Here is an 18,732-nt window from a genome sequence, read left to right on the forward strand (position 1 = left end):
ATAAAATTAAATGCATTGTAAATAAATGACTATGATTCACCCACACATTATCCTCCTCCCCTCCTCCCGAAATTTAGTGAGACAAAAGCAGCAATTGACGACTATGAGCGGGCTTGGCAGCAATGCATCTCTCGTTAGGATATGAGTAGGGTAATCTTACTTACTAATAAATAACCAAATCTATGATTGTGTTTGCACAATGCATGATTGGTTGCAAACACTGTTGCATTTACTACTGTTATACTCTGAACTTGTGACATGTATTTAAGGAGAAAAATTCTATTGTGTCTCAAGTGGAGAGGTTGTTTGTAGTTTTACGTTTCTTGCGGGATAATTTTAGTTGCTTTTAATTAATTTAACTTGTTGGTTCTAGTACTTTTAAAACTCTACTTATTGCTTTGTTACAATCTCTACCTTTAGTCTAATGGTTAATCGGGTTGAGTATGTCAACGATTTTCATTACCGTCACCATAATCGCCACCATTGATGCCACCATAACCAAACCTGCCATCACTACTGCCATCACCATTGCCACCCCTCTACCACCATTGTAACCTATACATCCCAACCACACTCTTCTCTATTGATACCTAACCATACTTTCACAATTGTTGTTGTCATAACCATCACCCCCGCGAGCCCACATCGCCAATGCTACTGCCATTGCTACCATTGTCATCACCACAACTTACGACTACATCCACGAACCTACAACACTGTCGCCATCACCACCACCACCGTTGTCACACTAATAACGCTATAATTGTTGCCATTATCGCTGCCGCCTCTACAATCCAACCACTTTATTATGGCACTACCAATACACCCCCACTATTGTTGGTGTCATCACTGCAACTACCTTGTCATCTTTGTCGTTGCCACCACCCCCATACAATGTATGTTGTATCATTATGTACCATGCGTTTACACCACTTTTCATACTCACAAAGTTTTAAAAATACAGTTTATCAAACACTCAATTGGTTTATTTTATAGTTGATTATCTCAAAGAACATGAGAAGTAGTTTTTTTTTTTTTTTTCTCTAAAACACATCAATTCCAAACTAGCGCTTAGTTTGCTAACATGGCTCATATGTGAAACCTACATTTGAGCGCCAGGTGGGTAATCGAAAAAAAAAGAAGATAATGCAATCTACATACTCATTTTTCTTCTCACATATTTTTCTCAATTTTTCAGTCATCGGATCAAATAAATAAAATAATAACATTTGGTAAAGGTGTGTATGAGATAAAGAATAAGTGTGTGAATAACACTATGCTAAAAACATAAAAATAAAAATTATTGAGAATTGTTATTGGCACTCCAAAAATCTCATAACTTTCTATATTTGAAAGAAAAATACATTTGTGAGGAGTGTAAATGAATTTTTGAAGTACTAATAACACCTCCCAAATTATTAATTAACATAAGTAAAAGAAAAACCATCAGCCAATAGGAAACACGGAACTGAAACTGAATTATTAACTGAAAACATTGAGGCGCCACAATAACTAGTTTGAAGTCCGCGACTTCCCTCCCGACCTATCTCCAATCTCCAATCCCTCTGCCGGAATTCAATTTCTTCGAATTCACACTCCAAGTCCAATCCCCACTCTTTTTACCCCACAACTCTTCGAAATTCTAGTTACGCCCCACAATTAGAACAGGTATTCCATTCCCATTTCGCTCCCATTGACGTCAATCGATCGTCACCGCTCTTGGGGCCCGAATTTCAACTTCTTTGAGGTTTTGGGACCGTGCTGTCCTAAAATTGGGTCAAATTTTGCGAATTTATCTGTTTTGGAGGGTACCAGTAGGTACAAGTTCAAGTTCTCGATGAAATTGATCGAATTTCCGACGTGGGTTTGCTGAATTGATCGGGTTTGACGTGGGTTTGCTAGGGTTTTAGCGAAAGTCTTGGTTTTGAGGAGCGGTGATGGACTACGAACTCTCAGATAGCAGTGGTAAGCTAAGTTGAATATGCTTATCTGTTTTTCAATTTTGATTTTTATGTATTTTTGTTTTTCTAATGTGTAATTTATTGGTTCTCAGAGTAATTTTGACTCAAAGTCGTGAATTTGGGTTTGATTACTGCTCTTGATGTTCGTTTTTTACTGTGAATTCATTATTTTTGTGGGATTTCCTTGAATTTGTACTACTTTGGTCTACCATGGTTGAATTCGAAGAAAGTTTATTGTCATGTAGTTTGGCTTGTGTTCCGTCTTGTGCTTCGCCTTTATTGTAATGTAGTGTACCCGACTTGTGCTCGGAGGTACTAGGATTTTGTGTTTGGCTTTGTTCTTTCTTTTAGTTGGTATAAGTTGGTTTGGAAGCACCATGTAAGAGTTACAAGTTCGCCCACAACATGTAATTTGGTGTCATTATGTTCTGGAGATTGATTCCGATTCGGGAAATCCCATTCATCACATCTTTAAGTTGATCTTGCTTAGCATTTTAAACTTTGTGTTTTGCATTCTGAGCACTGGGTGAACGCCCTGAATGATATTTACTTTTTTGTGAATAGTGCTTGGAATTGTTTCAGTTTCATCCTTTGAGAAAAGTCACTTGTAACTCTCCTCTGTGGAATTTTGTCAATGGTAGTTAGGTCCTATTATTCCGTTTATAGCCAAGGTCACTGTGTAGGAGAAAAAGGCTGATGGTGCGAGAAAAGTAACAGATCGGCATTAAGTTAAAGAGTTTGTTATATATTGGTCACGTTTTGTGTGTTTGTCGTTGGTTTGTTTTATTCAGAAAAGTTGGCAATTAAGGCTGAAAATTATGGCTTATATTAGTTTAACATATTTTAACAAAAGGATGCGTTAGTTTAGTGTAGGAATAGTGAAAGATGCATTTTGGGCATGAGAGTGATTATGTTTCTGTTATAAATACCTGCAAAGCTGTTTTGTTCCGTTGCATGACAACAATGAGAAAAGCAATAGTTAGTTTTCCGAATTAGCAAAATATTTAACTTTGTAACCAAGGTATCTTTCTTTTTCCTTTTTCTTGTTTATTTAACATTGGTACTACTCTTGGATGCTAAAGCAACATTTTTAGGGGACTGTGCATGCATCTAGAACCCATCTTCTGTATTATCAGAAAATGTTGATGTGATTTACAATTTTAGTTCTCTTTTCGCTAGTGTCACGATACATTTGAGGAAGGTATGCATTCTTACATGGTTTGTCTGGAATATAAGATCCATATTTCCTATATACATATAGTTTGTGCATACTTTGTGAGGCACAGATACAAGAAATAGCCTGCTAAATATGTTGCATGCATATAGACATGTCTATAACTGAAAAAGGTGGCTATTGGCGGGGACAAGGCCCTTAGAAATGAAAGGGATTCCATGGTTTCCTATTGCAAAGTTCTTGAAAGACCTAATAGACTTGTTACTGAAGCTAGAAATAATAGTTTGCTATGTTCTGAAACATTTGCAGGAACGGATGATGACCTTCCGCCGTCTCATCAAAATAGGTTTCAAAGAGGTGGCCGAACTTCTGGGAATGGAAGGTCAGCAGCCGTCGGTTCTGCTCCATTATCTAGGATGCATGGTGACATGGAAATCCAGATTCACCGCATTGAGCAAGAAGCATACTGTTCAGTTCTAAGGGCGTTTAGTGCTCAATCTGATGCCCTCACCTGGGTAGCTGTTTGATTAATTATTCGCAGTTTTTCTTCCGCTTTTCTTTTGGATCAAAAGTATGATTGTGTTAACTTAGGCCTGAAAGTCAGTTCTTATGTACTTTACAGGATAAGGAAACTTTAATTACGGAACTTAGAAAGGAGCTGAGAGTATCTGATGAGGAACACAGAGAACTTTTGTCCAGGGTCAATGCCGATGACATGATCCAGAGATTAAGGTCTGATTATATTATGCCATGTTGGTTTGAACAGCAAATACATTTGGATGGCTCTGCATTTTTTTATGAGAAATGTTTTACCGTATGCTATTAGGGAATGGAGAAAAACAAGTGGGGTTCAACATGGTACACTTAATGCTGCTCAGCCTGTTCATGACCCCCTACCTAGTCCAACTGTTTCAGCATCACGCAAGAAACAGAAAACATCACAGTCCTTATCCCTTGGTGCTCCAACTCCTGCATTGCCTCCATCCATGCAACAATCCTCTGCAGCTTTGAGACGAGGTCCTCCTCCAGGACCTCGGAACAAGAAACCAAAATCTGTAAGTTGAAATAATCCTGGGTTAAGAAAATGGTGCAATGCTATTCATATATTCTTGATTTGTTTTTCCCTGTTCTTTAATGGAGTTTGTTGCCCGCTTTTGAAGTCCTCACAGTACCCTTCCGCAAATATTCCTGGAAGGCCCCAAGCCACTAATCGAGGTCCCGCCGGTGCCTTTGTGGAAAATGAGCCTGCTGAGGGTGAAACTGATGATCCGTTAGTAGGAAGAAAAGTTTGGACAAGGTGGCCTGAAGACAATCACTTCTATGAGGCTGTTATAACTAATTTCAACCGTGCTGAGGTATGCTCTTGCTGTGAATTCATCTGAACCTGAGTAAGCATTTTTTAATTTAGCAGTTTTGACCACACAACTCCAATAAAAATCTTCGTGAATTCCAACAATTCTCAAATGTTGACAGGGGCTACATGCTCTGGTTTATGATATTGGTACAGTGGATGAGACATGGGAATGGGTCAATCTAAAAGAGGTATACTGCTATTGATTGTTGTTTCTTTCGTAGGCCTTTAATCCTTTTGTTTACCAAAGATATATTCTTTGTCTCATAAAATATTTAAATTTCAAATCTCAAAAATCAAAGTTTTTATTTTTGTTTTTGCACATTATGACAAATGAGTTTGTGTGGGTTTATAGCACTTCAGGAGAATCTGAGGTACTTTGCTTTTCTGTGCTTGTTTTTGCAGATATTTAAACTTAAATCTGTACTCTATGCTAATTTTTTCAATTCCTTAACCATTTTATTCATAATAAAGCTACAAATGCAGATTGATTTTGAGTTACCTCATTATCAGCGTGTAAATCATCATGTCAAAAGTTTGTGCTTTTTGATATTGAGCAGTGTTCTTATTTATTTTACCATGGGTCCATTTGATAACCATTTAGTTTTTAGTTTTTAGTTTTCACTTTTTGTCCTTGGGATGTGGAGAAAGTAGGGATGAACAAAGGTGGTGGGAGATCGAATACTTGCTTAACATTGTACTGACAGTGTAATGGGTTGTGGACCTTGTGGCCCATTAGATTGTGTTTGTGATTTGCCTTGTGAGCTCATTTCCCGATCGCTTTTTGCTAATTGTTGTTGTTCCTTCTAATGATATAGATATCTCCTGAAGATATTCGGTGGGAAGCTGATGGTCCTGGGATTTCTCGTAAAGGCAGTCGACCCGGACCTGGACCTGGCCGAGGGAATAAAAAGTCCACGGCACGTGGTGGTGCAGTTTCAGGTGCAGGAAGAGGTAGAGGGACTGCAAAGGGTTCCAAGAAGGATTTGCCTCCGCAACTAAATGGCATTGGCAGGAAGGCAATGAGCGATATTGAAATACTTCATACAGACTCGTTGATTAAAGAGGTATAAGTATGATGATTTAAGTTTTTCCTTCCCTGCTTTTCCTCCAATTACCTGGTGGTAACTTGTTTTTCCCGCTTTGCTTGAAACTACAGGTGGAAAAGGTTTTCAGAGCCAGCCATCCTGACCCCATGGAGATTGAGAAAGCCAAGAAAGTTCTCAAAGTATGAATTCAAGAATTCAAGCATCTTTTACGCTTTATTTGCATGATGTTCTTTTATTGTCGGGATTTTAATGGTTTATATAAAACGCAGGAGCATGAACAGGCACTGGTCGATGCAATTGCAAGACTCGAAGATGCATCTGACGTTGAAAGCGGTAATAACTAATTGCATATAACCCATGTTCTATAATACATAATAAAGCTCCACTGCCTTATGTTGTATCTTTGGTCCTTATTAGTCAGATTTGACTTGGTACTTACTGTGTACAACTTTACAGTTAAACTTTGTGTAATTTTTAACATCAAGGTCATCTCGCTGCTGTATTACGTATATATTTTTCCAAAAATTACAATGGATGTATTATGTATTATTGCAGTGAATGTATCTCTGAAGCAGCACGGCTGCGCAACGTCTTATTAACTTTTGCTGATGACCAATGTGCCCTTTTTCTTCCTTCTTTGGCTTCAAAACAGATGAACATACATTCTCCCAAAGACAATCACTAGACCAAGAACGAGGATGGAGAAAACGGCAGTATGACGAAATGGCTGAAGGTCGGGCAGTTGATGGTTCAAATGGCAACAAAATGACCAGGGACGGCAGAATTGCATCCGATGATCAACGTTTTGAGAGCGACGACATATGATATATGCCTGCTTGTAGTATTTGTGCCATATTCGGATTTGATGTCGAATCAAGTGAACGATTAGTGTAAGCGTTAGGCTTCGTTTCAGTTTTAGTTTAACCTTAATTATGTTTTCGGGGTTGTACTGGATGACACTTGACTCTAAAGATTGATTTAACGACTCTCTTCTCGTATTTGTTGAGACAGCAGCTTAATTTTACACCAAAAGCACATAGCAAACCAACTAAGCTCCTGCAAATTACACACGATTACAAGTTAGCATATACATACAACTGCAGCACACTGCAAACGGAGAGAATCTGATCGATGCGGAGAGCTCCGATCAGTTCTGAAATAGAAAACTCCATTACACATGGTTGATTATCTACAATGATGCAATGAATTCAAGGATAAGATTCACCATCTGTGCATCATAAGCAGGGCCTTCCATTTGGAAGTGGCCTGCTCCTTCAATCAGGTGTGTTTCAACACGACCGGCTGCAGAACTTAGCTTGTTCTTTAACTGCTTCACGCTCGTGAACCCGTCCTGTGTCCCCATTACGAAAAGTTTGGGTTTCGAGGATTGTAGTATGGCTTTGTGGTGTCTCCCGAAAAGGATTGAGGCAAGCATGCCGAAAGGATACCCCAGACTAACATAGCCCACAACTTGTTCAACCTGATCTACCGCAGAGCCTGCAATCGGGGCACCTACACCATAACATAGGGAAATTATAGAACATATGAGGAAATTATGTTACCCCCAGCTCGAATGATCATAAAACGAACAAAACAGACGGGACTATGAATAACATCTTATATTTTTCCGACCATGTCCACAACAATTATGTGCGGTTCATACCAGAAAGATCCTAGATCATGCTTCATAGTTTACCACAAGATTATTTGCAGAAAAAAAAAAAACCATCTATTTCTCACCAAAACTGATTGACCTTGTGATTTTACTTACGTATTGATTTTCATATTGCAATTAGTAGAGAGCATAAACAACACATCGATAACCAAAAATCGCAATTCAGAACAAGAAGTTAAGGAGCAGCAGTGAGAGGCTGTTCGAAATTACAACGACACTAGACTTTATCCAATCATAGCTCAAGTCCTTCACAATTACTAGAAACTTAGGCTTCTCATCATTTATCATCTTTTACAACATTTACAATCTCCAGTAGAGCTAGAGAAACCCATCATAGTTGCACATAACATTTTTCATCATACTTATATTCGCTTTGAATGTGATCAAAATCCAAACTTTTGAATGATCGAAGGACAGTTCGATCAGCAACACGAAAGTCAGAAATACTCCAAACAACATTACCAAATGAAATCCCAACTGCATCACACTTAAATGGGATAACTAACATTACCAATTAAATCCTAGCCTCATATCATCAATTCTCCCTCAAATCCAAAGCCTTCTTTAATTTTTCGACGACGCTTCACAAAGTAATTAGTTGTTATCTACGTAACACTCTAATCACTTCGCAAACTAATATCCAAATTACAGATCCACAAAACCATTCACCAAACCAATCAAAGAAGCAATCTTTAAACCACCACAAGCTAATATACAATCCACAGATCCAAAAAATCATCTACATAAAAACACACCCTTTAATTTATAAACAACATGCTTAATCCAATAAAAATTGCAGAAACATATTCTAAAAGAGCACAAAAATTCAAAATTATTATACCTGCAGAAGAACCCACCAACAAAATCCTGTCAGCTGATTGATTCTCAGAAACCCATTTGCACACAGCAATCACATCCTTAATTTCTGCAAACCCAGTGAGAGAGGCCCTTCCTGTTGACCTCCCAACCCCTCTCATGTCAAAGGTCAGAGCTTTATAGCCTCTGTCTGCCAACCCAGCTGCTATTCCTCTCAACAGGCCTTGGCAGCCGCCAAGGACGGAGTATGGGTGCACCAGAACCACCACAGGGCTGCCCTTCTTGATCTCTTCTTCTTCTCCGGGTTTGAAGAGCTTTGTGCTGAGCTTGACTCCATCGCTGGTCTCAACTGTGCAGCGCTCCACCGTACAGTTTGACATTGGAGGAAGAGAGAGAGAGGAAGTTGTTGGGGTAGCTGATGAGTGTGTTTTTTGGTGGATGAGAGTGCCAATACTGGTACACCTGGACTTGGCATAGTTTTCTAAAACCTTGCTTTTCGGAACATAATAACCCGAGTCTCTCTGTAAAACTCATAAATTTTAAAAATCATACGTATATTGTTCCAAGAAAAAGAATCATACGTATAATTATCAAAACTAAGGCATTAATATTAAACCAGTTAATTCAAGAACACTCGTAGATTGCTACTGTCTAGTGGTATTCATCTTTATTTATAAAGTAAAAATTCTTAAGTTCGATTATTGTCAAAAATAAATTTAAAGAATACATTTATATCACAATAAAACTCAAATATAGTTAGTATGATATAATATTCTCATAAGAAAAAACAAACGAGCTCACCCAAGGTTTGACAAAAAAATAAAACAGCTCATCCAAGGGAGGACACTCTAACATGAACAAGTTGGGTGTATAAATCTACGCTCAAGTACAAATACACGTGAAGGTGGTGCAAGGCACATCCCACTTCAGGCTTGAAAGCTAAATGCAACTAGTAAAGGCTGGAACTACATAAATCCAAAGTAAGCATAACGTGCAGTGTGAACATACACGTGAAGTTGGTCATGATCCCAGACAGTACTATAGACATCGGTTTAACATACATGATGAGCTAATAAAAGATGTATGATCATGCCATAATAATGTTTACAAAACACATAAATCATAACGTCTTCAATATATAAAATATTTGCATTCGTTGAGTAAAACATTGTCATGATAACATGATATTTCATAAAAACCCTTTCAAAAATCATATATCTCGTGTATAGGTTGAACCTAAAAACCCACTCACTAATACGTTCTTGGATCGTAACTGTATTGCCATGTCTAGCCTCAAAATAAGTCTCTCCTATATGAAATCACTATATCAATCATTATTAATACAAATGATTAATACAAATAATCCACCATCAATTTTTTGAAATCCAACGGTCACAAAACTCTCAACATGCTCACAAGGAAGTTCGGGAACTTGTCCTGAATGTGGCCCAATTTCTTCTTTTCTATTTTCTTGTTCGAGGGCTTAATTTCTTGTTTAATCGACAAGCTAAAGAGGACTTAAATTTCAGGCAAATGGTTTACAATCAATGCAGAACACGTTTTGTTCAAAGGTGAATTATGAAAGTGCTTTTGAGTCATAGTCCAAGGTGGCTGTGGAAAACTTGGTATTGTTGACAATTCTGAAGCCCAACCAACCTGATGTTACTCCTTAGTCCTGTAGCTCCTCATGACTGAAGAACTTTGAGGTTCCAATTCCAAAATCAACTGGCAATGCGGAGAGTGACCAACCGTGAACGAACTCAGCATTACAACACGACCGGCAGTGAGGATATGATGACTTGTACCACATCGGAAAGTTAAGGAATATTCTTTCATGGGCTTAGTAGGAGTTACAGCTAGTCCGTTAAACCCACTTAGTTTTAGCGTGGAACTTAAAGGCTAAAATCGTTTTTCACCTGGCCGGTGGGCAGATTAGCTAGGCAACAGGAATCATATACAGGTACATAGTACAACTCATGTGCTTTATATTCTTCGCATGCATCTGCCAAGAAGCATGATTCATGTTTCGATGTTTCTAGCCCTTATAGTCTAAACAAAGCAGTGTGTTATATATAACCAACTTGTGAGCAATCAAATATACAAACATGGCCCTTCAAATTTCATATGGCCTCCTCTTCATATTTTTCATCTCAAGTTTCATAGCTACAACCCCCGCATGCCAAAAAATTGATCAACACTCTCTTCGGTCTTCATTTGATATTGATTCTTCCAGTTTAAACTGGTCTTCCAAAGATTGTTGCCGATGGGAGGGCATCACTTGTGATATGTTTGGTAGGGTAACTCATTTGTTGTTGCCTTCCAAAGGTATCAAAGGTTGCATTTCTCGCTCTCTTGGAAACCTCACACATCTTTCGCATCTCAACCTCTCCCACAATATGCTTTCCGGTCCTCTTGAGGCTCGAATTTTTTTGACCTTGACTCGCCTTCAGATCCTTGATTTGAGCAAAAACAATTTATCCGGAAAACTACCATCATCTCTATCATCAAGTTATATCCAGATGGTGGATTTATCCAGCAATCAGTTTAACGGAAGAATTCCATCTTCATTCCTCCAGGATGCCCGGAATTTGAGCAGTTTGAACGTCAGCTATAATCATTTTACAGGCCAAATACCATCCCCTATCTGTCTTCTTTCCTCTTTGCTTAGAGTCTTGGATTTCTCCCACAATATTTTCAGTGGCTCAATTCCTCTAGGACTAGGAAACTGTTCCGAATTGGAGGTCTTTCGTGCTCGTGACAACACTCTCTCAGGGTCCCTTCCTGCTGATATCTACAATGCTCAAGCCCTTCAAGAAATTTCACTATCTACTAATAGCCTTTTCGGACCCATAGGTGAGAATGTTGGGAAGCTCTCCAAATTAAAGCTCATGCACCTTCATTACAACAATCTAGAAGGTCCTCTACCGCCATCTTTGATGAATTGCACAAACCTTGTTGAAATAAATCTGGGATTCAACCATTTTGGTGGGAATATCTCTGCGCTCGACTTCTCTAAACTTACTCAACTTAGTAAGCTAGATTTTATAAATAATGCACTCACTGGTATCTTACCAATAAGCCTTTACTCATGCAAGTCCCTCAAAGCACTTCGACTGGGTTCAAATGATTTCGAGGGACAAATCCAACCTGAGATTCTTCAATTGAAAAATTTGACCTTCCTCTCGCTTTTTCGTAACAGACTCACCAATGTCACGGGGGCAATGAAGATATTTACACGTTTCAGAAGTCTCAGGGTGCTCCTTCTTTCAGAAAATTTTCGAAGTGAAGAAATGCCAGATGGAGATATAACTGTCGATTTCAGGTTACAAAATCTGTGTGCTTTCAGTTTATATGGCTGTTGACAGGTCAAATACCTGCATGGATTTCAAAGTTCAGGAAACTGGAAGTCCTGGATTTGTCTTTTAACAGACTCACAGGCACAGTACCTGGTTGGCTGGGGGATCTTCCGAGTCTTTTCTTTTTGTTGTTGAATGACAACTTGATTTCGGGTGAATTTCCAAGGGAGCTTTGCGGACTACAAGCGTTAGTATTGCAAAAGCCTGCGAATCGAACGGGCCTTTGTTCTCTTGAGTTGCCCGTCTACTTCAAACGTGGTAATAATGCAACTTTACTGTCTTCACAGAGCAAGTATGTGGTCAACATGCCAAGAGTAATCTCCCTCAGGAACAACAGTTTAAGTGGCAGCATACCCTTTGAGATTGGCCGATTGCATTATCTTCAACAACTGGATCTAAGCATCAACAACTTCTCCGGCAACATTCCAGACCAAATATCCAACCTCACAGAGTTGGAGAGATTAGAACTCAACAGTAACCGTCTGTCAGGTGAAATCCCATCATCGCTATCAAGTCTCCATTTCTTGTCTACGTTTACTGTTGCATACAATAATCTTGAAGGATCAATACCAGCCGGCACTCAGCTCCAAGGCTTCAATGCCTCTGCATTCGAAGGGAATCCAAAGCTTTGTGGCACCCCCCTTCCAAACCAGTGCTTGTCTAGTAATGGAAATGATGCAGATGAGAATGAGAACAACCAGGATTTGGACGACGATGAGGATCAGAGTCTATGGGTTGGGTTATCCGTTGCGCTTGGTTTCGTTGTAGGGTTCTTGGGATTCTGTTGCCCTTTGCTTCTCAAGAGGATGTGGAGAAATGTATATTTCCAATTCCTGGACAATGTTCAATTCAAGCTCTATATGATGTGGAGAAGGCTTAGAAGAAGGTACGACTCTTTTTGCGTTTTCTTTTTCGATTTGGTTTGTGATGTTTAATTCTTGTCCTTGTTTTAAACAGGAAACTGGATAGTGGAGCTGAGAGTACAAATTGTTCAGAATATGCAAGCGAAGGTGAATCTTTCATGGTCCCTGACAACTTCCAAACCACCTCCCACTTTAGTGTTCCAGTTAAAGCTCCCTGCCCAGAAGTTGAATAAATATTTTTGTCTATGAAGCATGGATATGTACGGATATGGATACGGTGATATGATACGACACGACATAGCGATATAAAAAATCTATAAAAATTAAGATACGATACGTTATGGATACGACAAATAAAAATATACATTTTAAAACGTAATTTATCATTCAAATTCAAGTACATTTGAGTTGTTAGAGAAGAAAAGTTGAAAATCTAATCCTGCTTATGTACAATGGAAGAAGTGTGAGAGTCGTATTCATGGTTTTAATTAAAAGGAAGCTCATTGTATTCATCAACTTTCAATTATAGATATCTCATATTAATTTTCTCATCATCTCATCTTTTTTGAAAGTGTAAATGTATTCTAAAAGCTGGATAAGTGTATCCTAAATGTAAGATACGCGTATCTATCAAGTCAAATGCGTGTCCATTGACCAAGATACGTATCAGACAAGTATGCAAGAGTATCAAACAAGTATCGTATTCGATCAATATTGAATACAAAATACGCAACCAAACAGAAGTATCTGTATATCATAGATTTTTGTGTATAAATTGAGCCAGAAATTCTCTGGTGCAAAATAACTATTAAAGAGTAAGTTATAAATCACATGTTTAACCATAAAAATATTTACTTTTCTTCTGATTACTACTTCAATGATCAATCATCTCTCTCTCTCTCTCTCTCTCTCTCTCTCTAATAAAGAAAGCAAAGCAAAACCATCCACACATCGCACCCTTCTTTCCTACCTCTCCCTTGCTACAGGGCCGGTCTTGAGATTTTGGAGGTCCTGTGTAAGGCTCAAATAGAGGCCCTTGCAAGGACTCAATTTTGGTTGCTATATTTTCTTTTATATTTTATATTTTTTTGTGTCTATAAATTGATATAAACGCAAAAGAAAATAAATAAAAAAGAAGCATGGTTTGGTGGCTATGTATCTGCATTCTTTATGTTTTTGAATTCCAAACTCCTTACTTTTTAAATACAAAAAGTATGGTGTGGTGGCTATGTACATATCATATCACCGTATATATTCAGAACAACTCATGCTCTTTATTATGAACTAGCTAAACAAATCACTGGTTATGATATTGTAGCATCTTATATTGAACTGTTAGTTTTTTTATTGCATTTTTTCTCACTCCCTAAAGTGAGGATGATTCTAACCCCCACTTGGTTGATTGTCGTTAGATTAGTTCGAGTTCGAGATTCGTGTCTTAAATCAATTAAACCAAATTAATTTAACGGTAATCAATAAGGGATGAGCATCACCTGCTCACCTCCACTTTAGTGTTGTGAGCAAAGTTGTATTATATGTATGTATGTATGTATGTATGTATGTATGTATGTAAGTATATATGAATGACTCTTCAAATAGAATGAAAATAAGACGATCCTTAAAAGTTAACCAAAAAATAAACGAATAACATGTATTCGATTAAATGATATCATATATGGAAAGGGGGGTTTTAAAGATTACATCTTTTCACTTTTAAAGATTTTAATTAATTATGATATTCCCAATCATAAATTTATCATCAAAAGTTATCTTTTATAATTACGGAAATTAAACTACAAATATTAAAGAGAAAAGAAAAAATTAATGTCGTTCAAAAAAGGCCCAAAAACAGTCTTGCTGGGACTCAAACCCTTACAGAAGCAAATTTAAGTACCAGCGCTTAACAATTCCCCTAAGGCAACATTGTGAATTATGTTCACACTCTTTTTATATGTAGTACATTATTAAGGTTATTAAAATTCAGGGGCCCTAAAATCGGGGGTCCTGTGAGGTCACACGCCTGGTACCCCCTTAGGGCCAGCCCTCCCTTGCTACCCCTCGTCTTTGGAGTAGGATTATTTCCCCTCTTTTTGTCCCTCTCCTCCTATCACAGTTCAGCCACCTCAACATCTTATAAGAGAGACAAAATAGAGAATGTGAGAGGAGGGGATGAAGGGGGATGGAAAGATGAGGGGAGAGAATCCTAGTCCCTTGTCTTTTCCAACCCATAATCATCAATTAGATCTCGGAATATTGGACTCTATCTTGACACAAGACCCAACGCTCACATTGCTGAACCAACTTGCCAGAAAAATTAGGCGAAGTGTGGAACGATTCATGTTGGAACAAGGGTGTTTTACACATCCCCTTTGCCCTCCTCCTCCCCCCGTATGTTTTTTGACCTTCCCTTCAGGTGTGGTTGCGGATGTTGTTGTTCTTGATGAATTGCTTGTGTGCAACACTCTCAAATCTAGTTTTGGTTCAGGTGCTCTTTTTAGTTTGGGGCAATCTTTTCCTTTGCGGATGATGCGGCGGTGGTGGAGGCTTGCTTTTTGCTGCTCGAAATTAAGGTTTTTTCCTGTTGCCAACGTGCCGAAGTATATGTGGGCCTCCCTTTATGTCTTGGGGTGTAACTCTTATTTTGCTTAAGTCTGTCTACTCTATTATGTCTTACTCTGTTTATCTAGGGTTTTGTGTTTGTTTGGACTTAGACTCATCTATCACAAATTGTAATATTCCCTTTCATTAATAAAATTTTATTTTCGATAAAAATGAACCAAAAATGTTTAGGTCACATAACATATCAAACTATTCGGTAAAATCTCCTTGATTTTCATAAGTTGTGCAATCAAGTTGGTTAAGAACAAAATTGAAACTAAGAAAAGGGTCCTGATTGAATTGGAGACTACTCATCAGAAATCCAAAATCTATGTATATGCAGAATCATTGAGAAGTGTTTATATTTTTTTTCTTAGAATAAAAAAAGTTTTCTCTTCTTCTAGTTTGCATGGGTTGAAAGTCGGAAGTTGTTGAACGAATCCCAACAAGAGTAGAAGCCGAAAATTGTAGAGCTCCAACTTTCGCAAGAAAAGACGGTTTAGGAAATGGGTGGCAGTAGCACCTTAATCCTGCAAATTGGCCATTGCTGGAAACATGAAAACAATCTGGAAATCTGGGAAAACGTAAAAGAAAACGGTTCACGATTTTTACTTTTTTCATCAAACAGTAAAGTTTAAATGCAATTATCTTGTTAGCGTACGTAGCATGGCACATTTTGGAAGAAACATGTTGTTGCAACAACGTAACAGTTTCTTCTGTTAAATTTTTTGGCAAACAAATGTCTTGATTTACAATTTGTTGATGTCTCGAGGTACTGAAGAAGTTGAGGTTATACCATGTCCCTCCTCTCATTTATGTAGGACTTATTCTCAAAATGTTTCTCACGTGTGGTGAATTTTCAAGCCTAACACGTAAACAACATAATGGGATGACATGAAACGCATGTGACCGTTTAACTTCACACATGGGACAATCGGCTCTGATACCATGAAGAAGTTGAGGTTTCTTTATAAAACCAATTGAAAATATAGGAAATAACCCAACTTACTTAGAAGTCCATGCAAGGTTCCTCTCCCATCAATGTGAGACTATTCTCAACGCGTACTGCCGTTTTTCCTACTCTGCATTAGTGTAACTGTAACATATTATAAAGCATCTTACCCAGCAAAAAAGATAAACAAATGCTCCATTACTTTACCTTGATCATGACTTAAGCAAACCCATTGAGTCCAATCTGGTAAGCGAAGAAAAATCAACTTAGGTAAGTGGCATGTGATGTCAGTGCAATTTCAAAGCATTCTCGTAAAATCAACTTAGGTAAGTGGCATGTGAAGATATTCGGTGGGAAGCTGATGATATCCTGGGATTTCTCGTAAAGGCGGTCGACCTGGACCTGGACCTGGACCTGGCGGAGGGAATAAAAAGTCCACGGCACGTGGCGGTGAAATTTTAGGTGCAGGAAGAGGTAGAGGGACAGCAAAGGGTTCCAGGAGGGATTTGCCTCCGCAACTAAGTGGCATTGGCAGGAAGGCAATGAGCGATATTGAAATACTTCATACAGACTCGTTGTGCCATATTCGGATTTGATGTCGAATCAAGTGAATGATTAGTGTAAGCGTTAGGCTTCGTTTCAGTTTTAGTTTTAACCTTAATTATGTTTTCGGGGTCGTACTGGATGACACTTGACTGTAAAGATTGAATTAACGACTCTCTTTCTCTCGTATTTGTTGAGACAGCAGCTTAATTTTACACCGAAAGCACAAAGCAAACCAACTAAGCTCCTGCAAATTACACACGATTACAAGTTAGCATATACATACATCAGCGGCACGATGCTAACGGAGAGAATCTGATTGGTGCGGATCCGATCAGTTCTGAAATAGAAAACTCCATTACACATGGTTGATTATCTACAATGATGCAATGAATTCAAGGATAAGATTCTGTTAAAAGAGACCAACCCCAGCCCATTCTACACAAATCCAGAAAATTCTAGCACCAAAGTCGGTGCATCATGCAGGCATATCAATATGCTAGATAATTCTAGCATTATCTTAGTAAGTCGGTGGGTGTGTGTATAATAATATGCTAGACGTTTCTAGCCATGATTAAGTATGATTGTTTGTAATAAGAATGTACTAGAAACTAGGAAAACATAAGGCCAATTAGGAAAGCATGTCGGTGGATGTGCATGATCATTAGCTAGAAAGATCTAGCTACTTGTACAATTGTGTGGCTGCCATACAAAGCCCAATGGCGGTGGGCAATTGTAGTCGGCAAAACCACACCTATAAATAGGTGTGTGTGCATGTGTTGCAATGTAACAAAGTAACAAACCAAGCAAGCTTGTAAGCAAGCAAGCAAGTGAGAGTGAGAAGAAAGAATAGTCTTGTAAGAGTGTGAGTGTTCTAGAGTTTGTCTCTAGAAAGTGAGTGAGTGTCATAGCTTCTCAAGAGTGTCTTTGATAGTTTGTGTTGTAATATTTTGTTTGTGTAATACAAGTAATTTGTTTACTTGTATTGTCTCTCCAACACTTGTGCTAGAGTTGTGTACTCTAAATTTTTTCCCAACAATTGGTATCAGAGCGGTACGATCAGGGACCGTCTCTATTAAAGCTTTTGAGAATTGTGAGAAGTTTAGTACTTCGTAAGATTATTCGTTAATCTTGTTCGGCTTATCGAAGCTCAGCCGACACGATGGGAGATCTTCAAGTTGTTGGAGCAATCAAGAAGTTGAACAACAAAAATTACAACACGTGGGCGACATGTATGGAGTCTTACCTACAAGGCCAAGATCTTTGGGATGTCGTCGGCGGTAATGAAGTTACACAGCCAGAAGAAGACACTAGCGGCGCTTTGAGGAAGTGGAAGATCAAGGCAGGTAAAGCCATGTTTGCCTTAAAAACCACAGTTGAAGATGACATGTTGGAGCACATACGGAAGGCCAAGACACCAAAAGAAGCATGGGACACCTTCGCCACACTCTTTTCAAAGAGGAACGATACAAGACTGCAGCTTCTCGAGAACGAGCTATTATCAGTGGCCCAAAGGGACATGACGATTGCGCAGTATTTCCACAAGGTAAAGTCTATTTGCCGTGAAATTTCTGAATTAGATCCTAGTGCTGCCATTGTAGAATCCAGGATAAAAAGAATAATTATCCATGGATTAAGACCTGAATATCGAGGCTTCGTTGCCGCTGTACAAGGATGGCCGACCCAACCATCACTTGTTGAGTTCGAGAATTTGCTTGCCGATCAAGAAGCTTTGGCAAAGCAAATGGGAGGGGTCTCGTTAAAAGGTGAGGAGGAAGCGCTCTACACCAAAAGTAAAGGCAGCTTTAAGCAGCGTGCTGGTGGTGGATCTAAAAGAAATGGTGACAAGGAAAAAGGTCATCAAGGAGGAGGGAGTTCTCGGCCAGGGGGAGCTCCGAAGTATCACGGCAACTGTGGTCAGTCCCAGAATAATAAAAGATTTGAGGGCAAGTGTTACAATTGCGGAAAGAATGGCCACATGGCAAAGGATTGCTGGTTCAAAAGGCCTGCAGAAAGTAATGTTGCCAACTCAGAGAAGAAAAGTGAAGATGATTGGGACGTCATTGCGTCTCTAGCCCTGGAGGAAGAATGGGACGGTGAAGCATCTATTGCTACAGAGAAGAAAGAGTCAGCTCTCACAGCAACAAGTCTGGAGTCAATTGACTACCAGAATGATTGGATCGTGGATTCAGGCTGCTCAAACCATATGACAGGTGATGAGAAAAAGTTACAAAGTCTGACTGAGTACAAAGGAGGCTGCTTAGTGGTGACGGCTAATGACTCGAGGCTACCGATTGCTCACATCGGTAAAACAGTAATTGAGCCCCGATACAGCACTAACCATGTGCCGCTTCAAGATGTCTACCATGTTCCAGGTATGAAGAAAAATCTGCT

The 18,732-nt window shown here is 38.8% G+C and overlaps 2 protein-coding genes and 1 pseudogene across 3 annotated transcripts; 2 read left to right on the top strand and 1 right to left on the bottom strand.

The window, feature by feature from the left end:
* Positions 1-1,509: 1,509 nt before the first annotated feature.
* Positions 1,510-6,523, top strand: LOC103963854 (protein EMSY-LIKE 3). Of its 2 annotated transcripts, none has more exons than XM_009376717.3 (10): positions 1,510-1,965; positions 3,445-3,650; positions 3,758-3,867; positions 3,962-4,190; positions 4,296-4,490; positions 4,609-4,677; positions 5,305-5,553; positions 5,646-5,714; positions 5,805-5,868; positions 6,091-6,371. In XM_009376717.3, the coding sequence occupies exons 1-10, from the start codon at positions 1,938-1,940 to the stop codon at positions 6,132-6,134; spliced, it is 1,263 nt and encodes a 420-aa protein (XP_009374992.2). In that variant the 5' UTR covers positions 1,510-1,937; the 3' UTR covers positions 6,135-6,371. The 2 variants fall into 2 exon arrangements, with proteins under 2 accessions (XP_009374992.2, XP_009374984.1); XM_009376709.3 differs by having other exon boundaries at positions 1,511-1,965; positions 6,188-6,523.
* On the bottom strand, positions 6,509-8,525 carry LOC103963844 (uncharacterized protein RP471). Its single transcript, XM_009376700.3, has 2 exons — positions 8,052-8,525; positions 6,509-7,047 (listed from the first exon to the last, which is right to left on the bottom strand). Exons 1-2 carry the CDS (start codon positions 8,404-8,406, stop codon positions 6,725-6,727), a joined length of 678 nt encoding a protein of 225 aa, XP_009374975.2. The 5' UTR covers positions 8,407-8,525; the 3' UTR covers positions 6,509-6,724.
* Positions 8,526-9,734: 1,209 nt separating this feature from the next.
* On the top strand, positions 9,735-12,729 carry LOC103963836 (annotated as a pseudogene).
* Positions 12,730-18,732: the final 6,003 nt, after the last annotated feature.

Source organism: the organism of the source record quoted next, unplaced genomic scaffold (genome assembly GCF_019419815.1).
Source record: "Pyrus x bretschneideri cultivar Hongxiangsu unplaced genomic scaffold, Pyrus_bretschneideri_v1 Contig5, whole genome shotgun sequence".
Classification (NCBI taxonomy): Eukaryota; Viridiplantae; Streptophyta; class Magnoliopsida; order Rosales; family Rosaceae; genus Pyrus; species Pyrus x bretschneideri.

What these genes read in the sequence shown, in the direction of transcription:
- LOC103963854 (XM_009376709.3), top strand. Translation starts at nt 1,938, where the DNA reads ATGGACTACGAACTCTCAGATAGCAGTG. An exon ending in AATCTGATGCCCTCACCTGG is followed by an intron (nt 3,651 to 3,757) that starts GTAGCTGTTTGA and finishes TGTACTTTACAG; the next exon opens with GATAAGGAAACTTTAATTAC. An exon ending in GACATGATCCAGAGATTAAG is followed by an intron (nt 3,868 to 3,961) that starts GTCTGATTATAT and finishes GTATGCTATTAG; the next exon opens with GGAATGGAGAAAAACAAGTG.
- LOC103963844 (XM_009376700.3), bottom strand. Translation starts at nt 8,406, where the DNA reads ATGTCAAACTGTACGGTGGAGCGCTGCACAGTTGAGACCAGCGATGGA. An exon ending in GTTGGTGGGTTCTTCTGCAG is followed by an intron (nt 7,048 to 8,051) that starts GTATAATAATTT and finishes GTTATGGTGTAG; the next exon opens with GTGCCCCGATTGCAGGCTCT.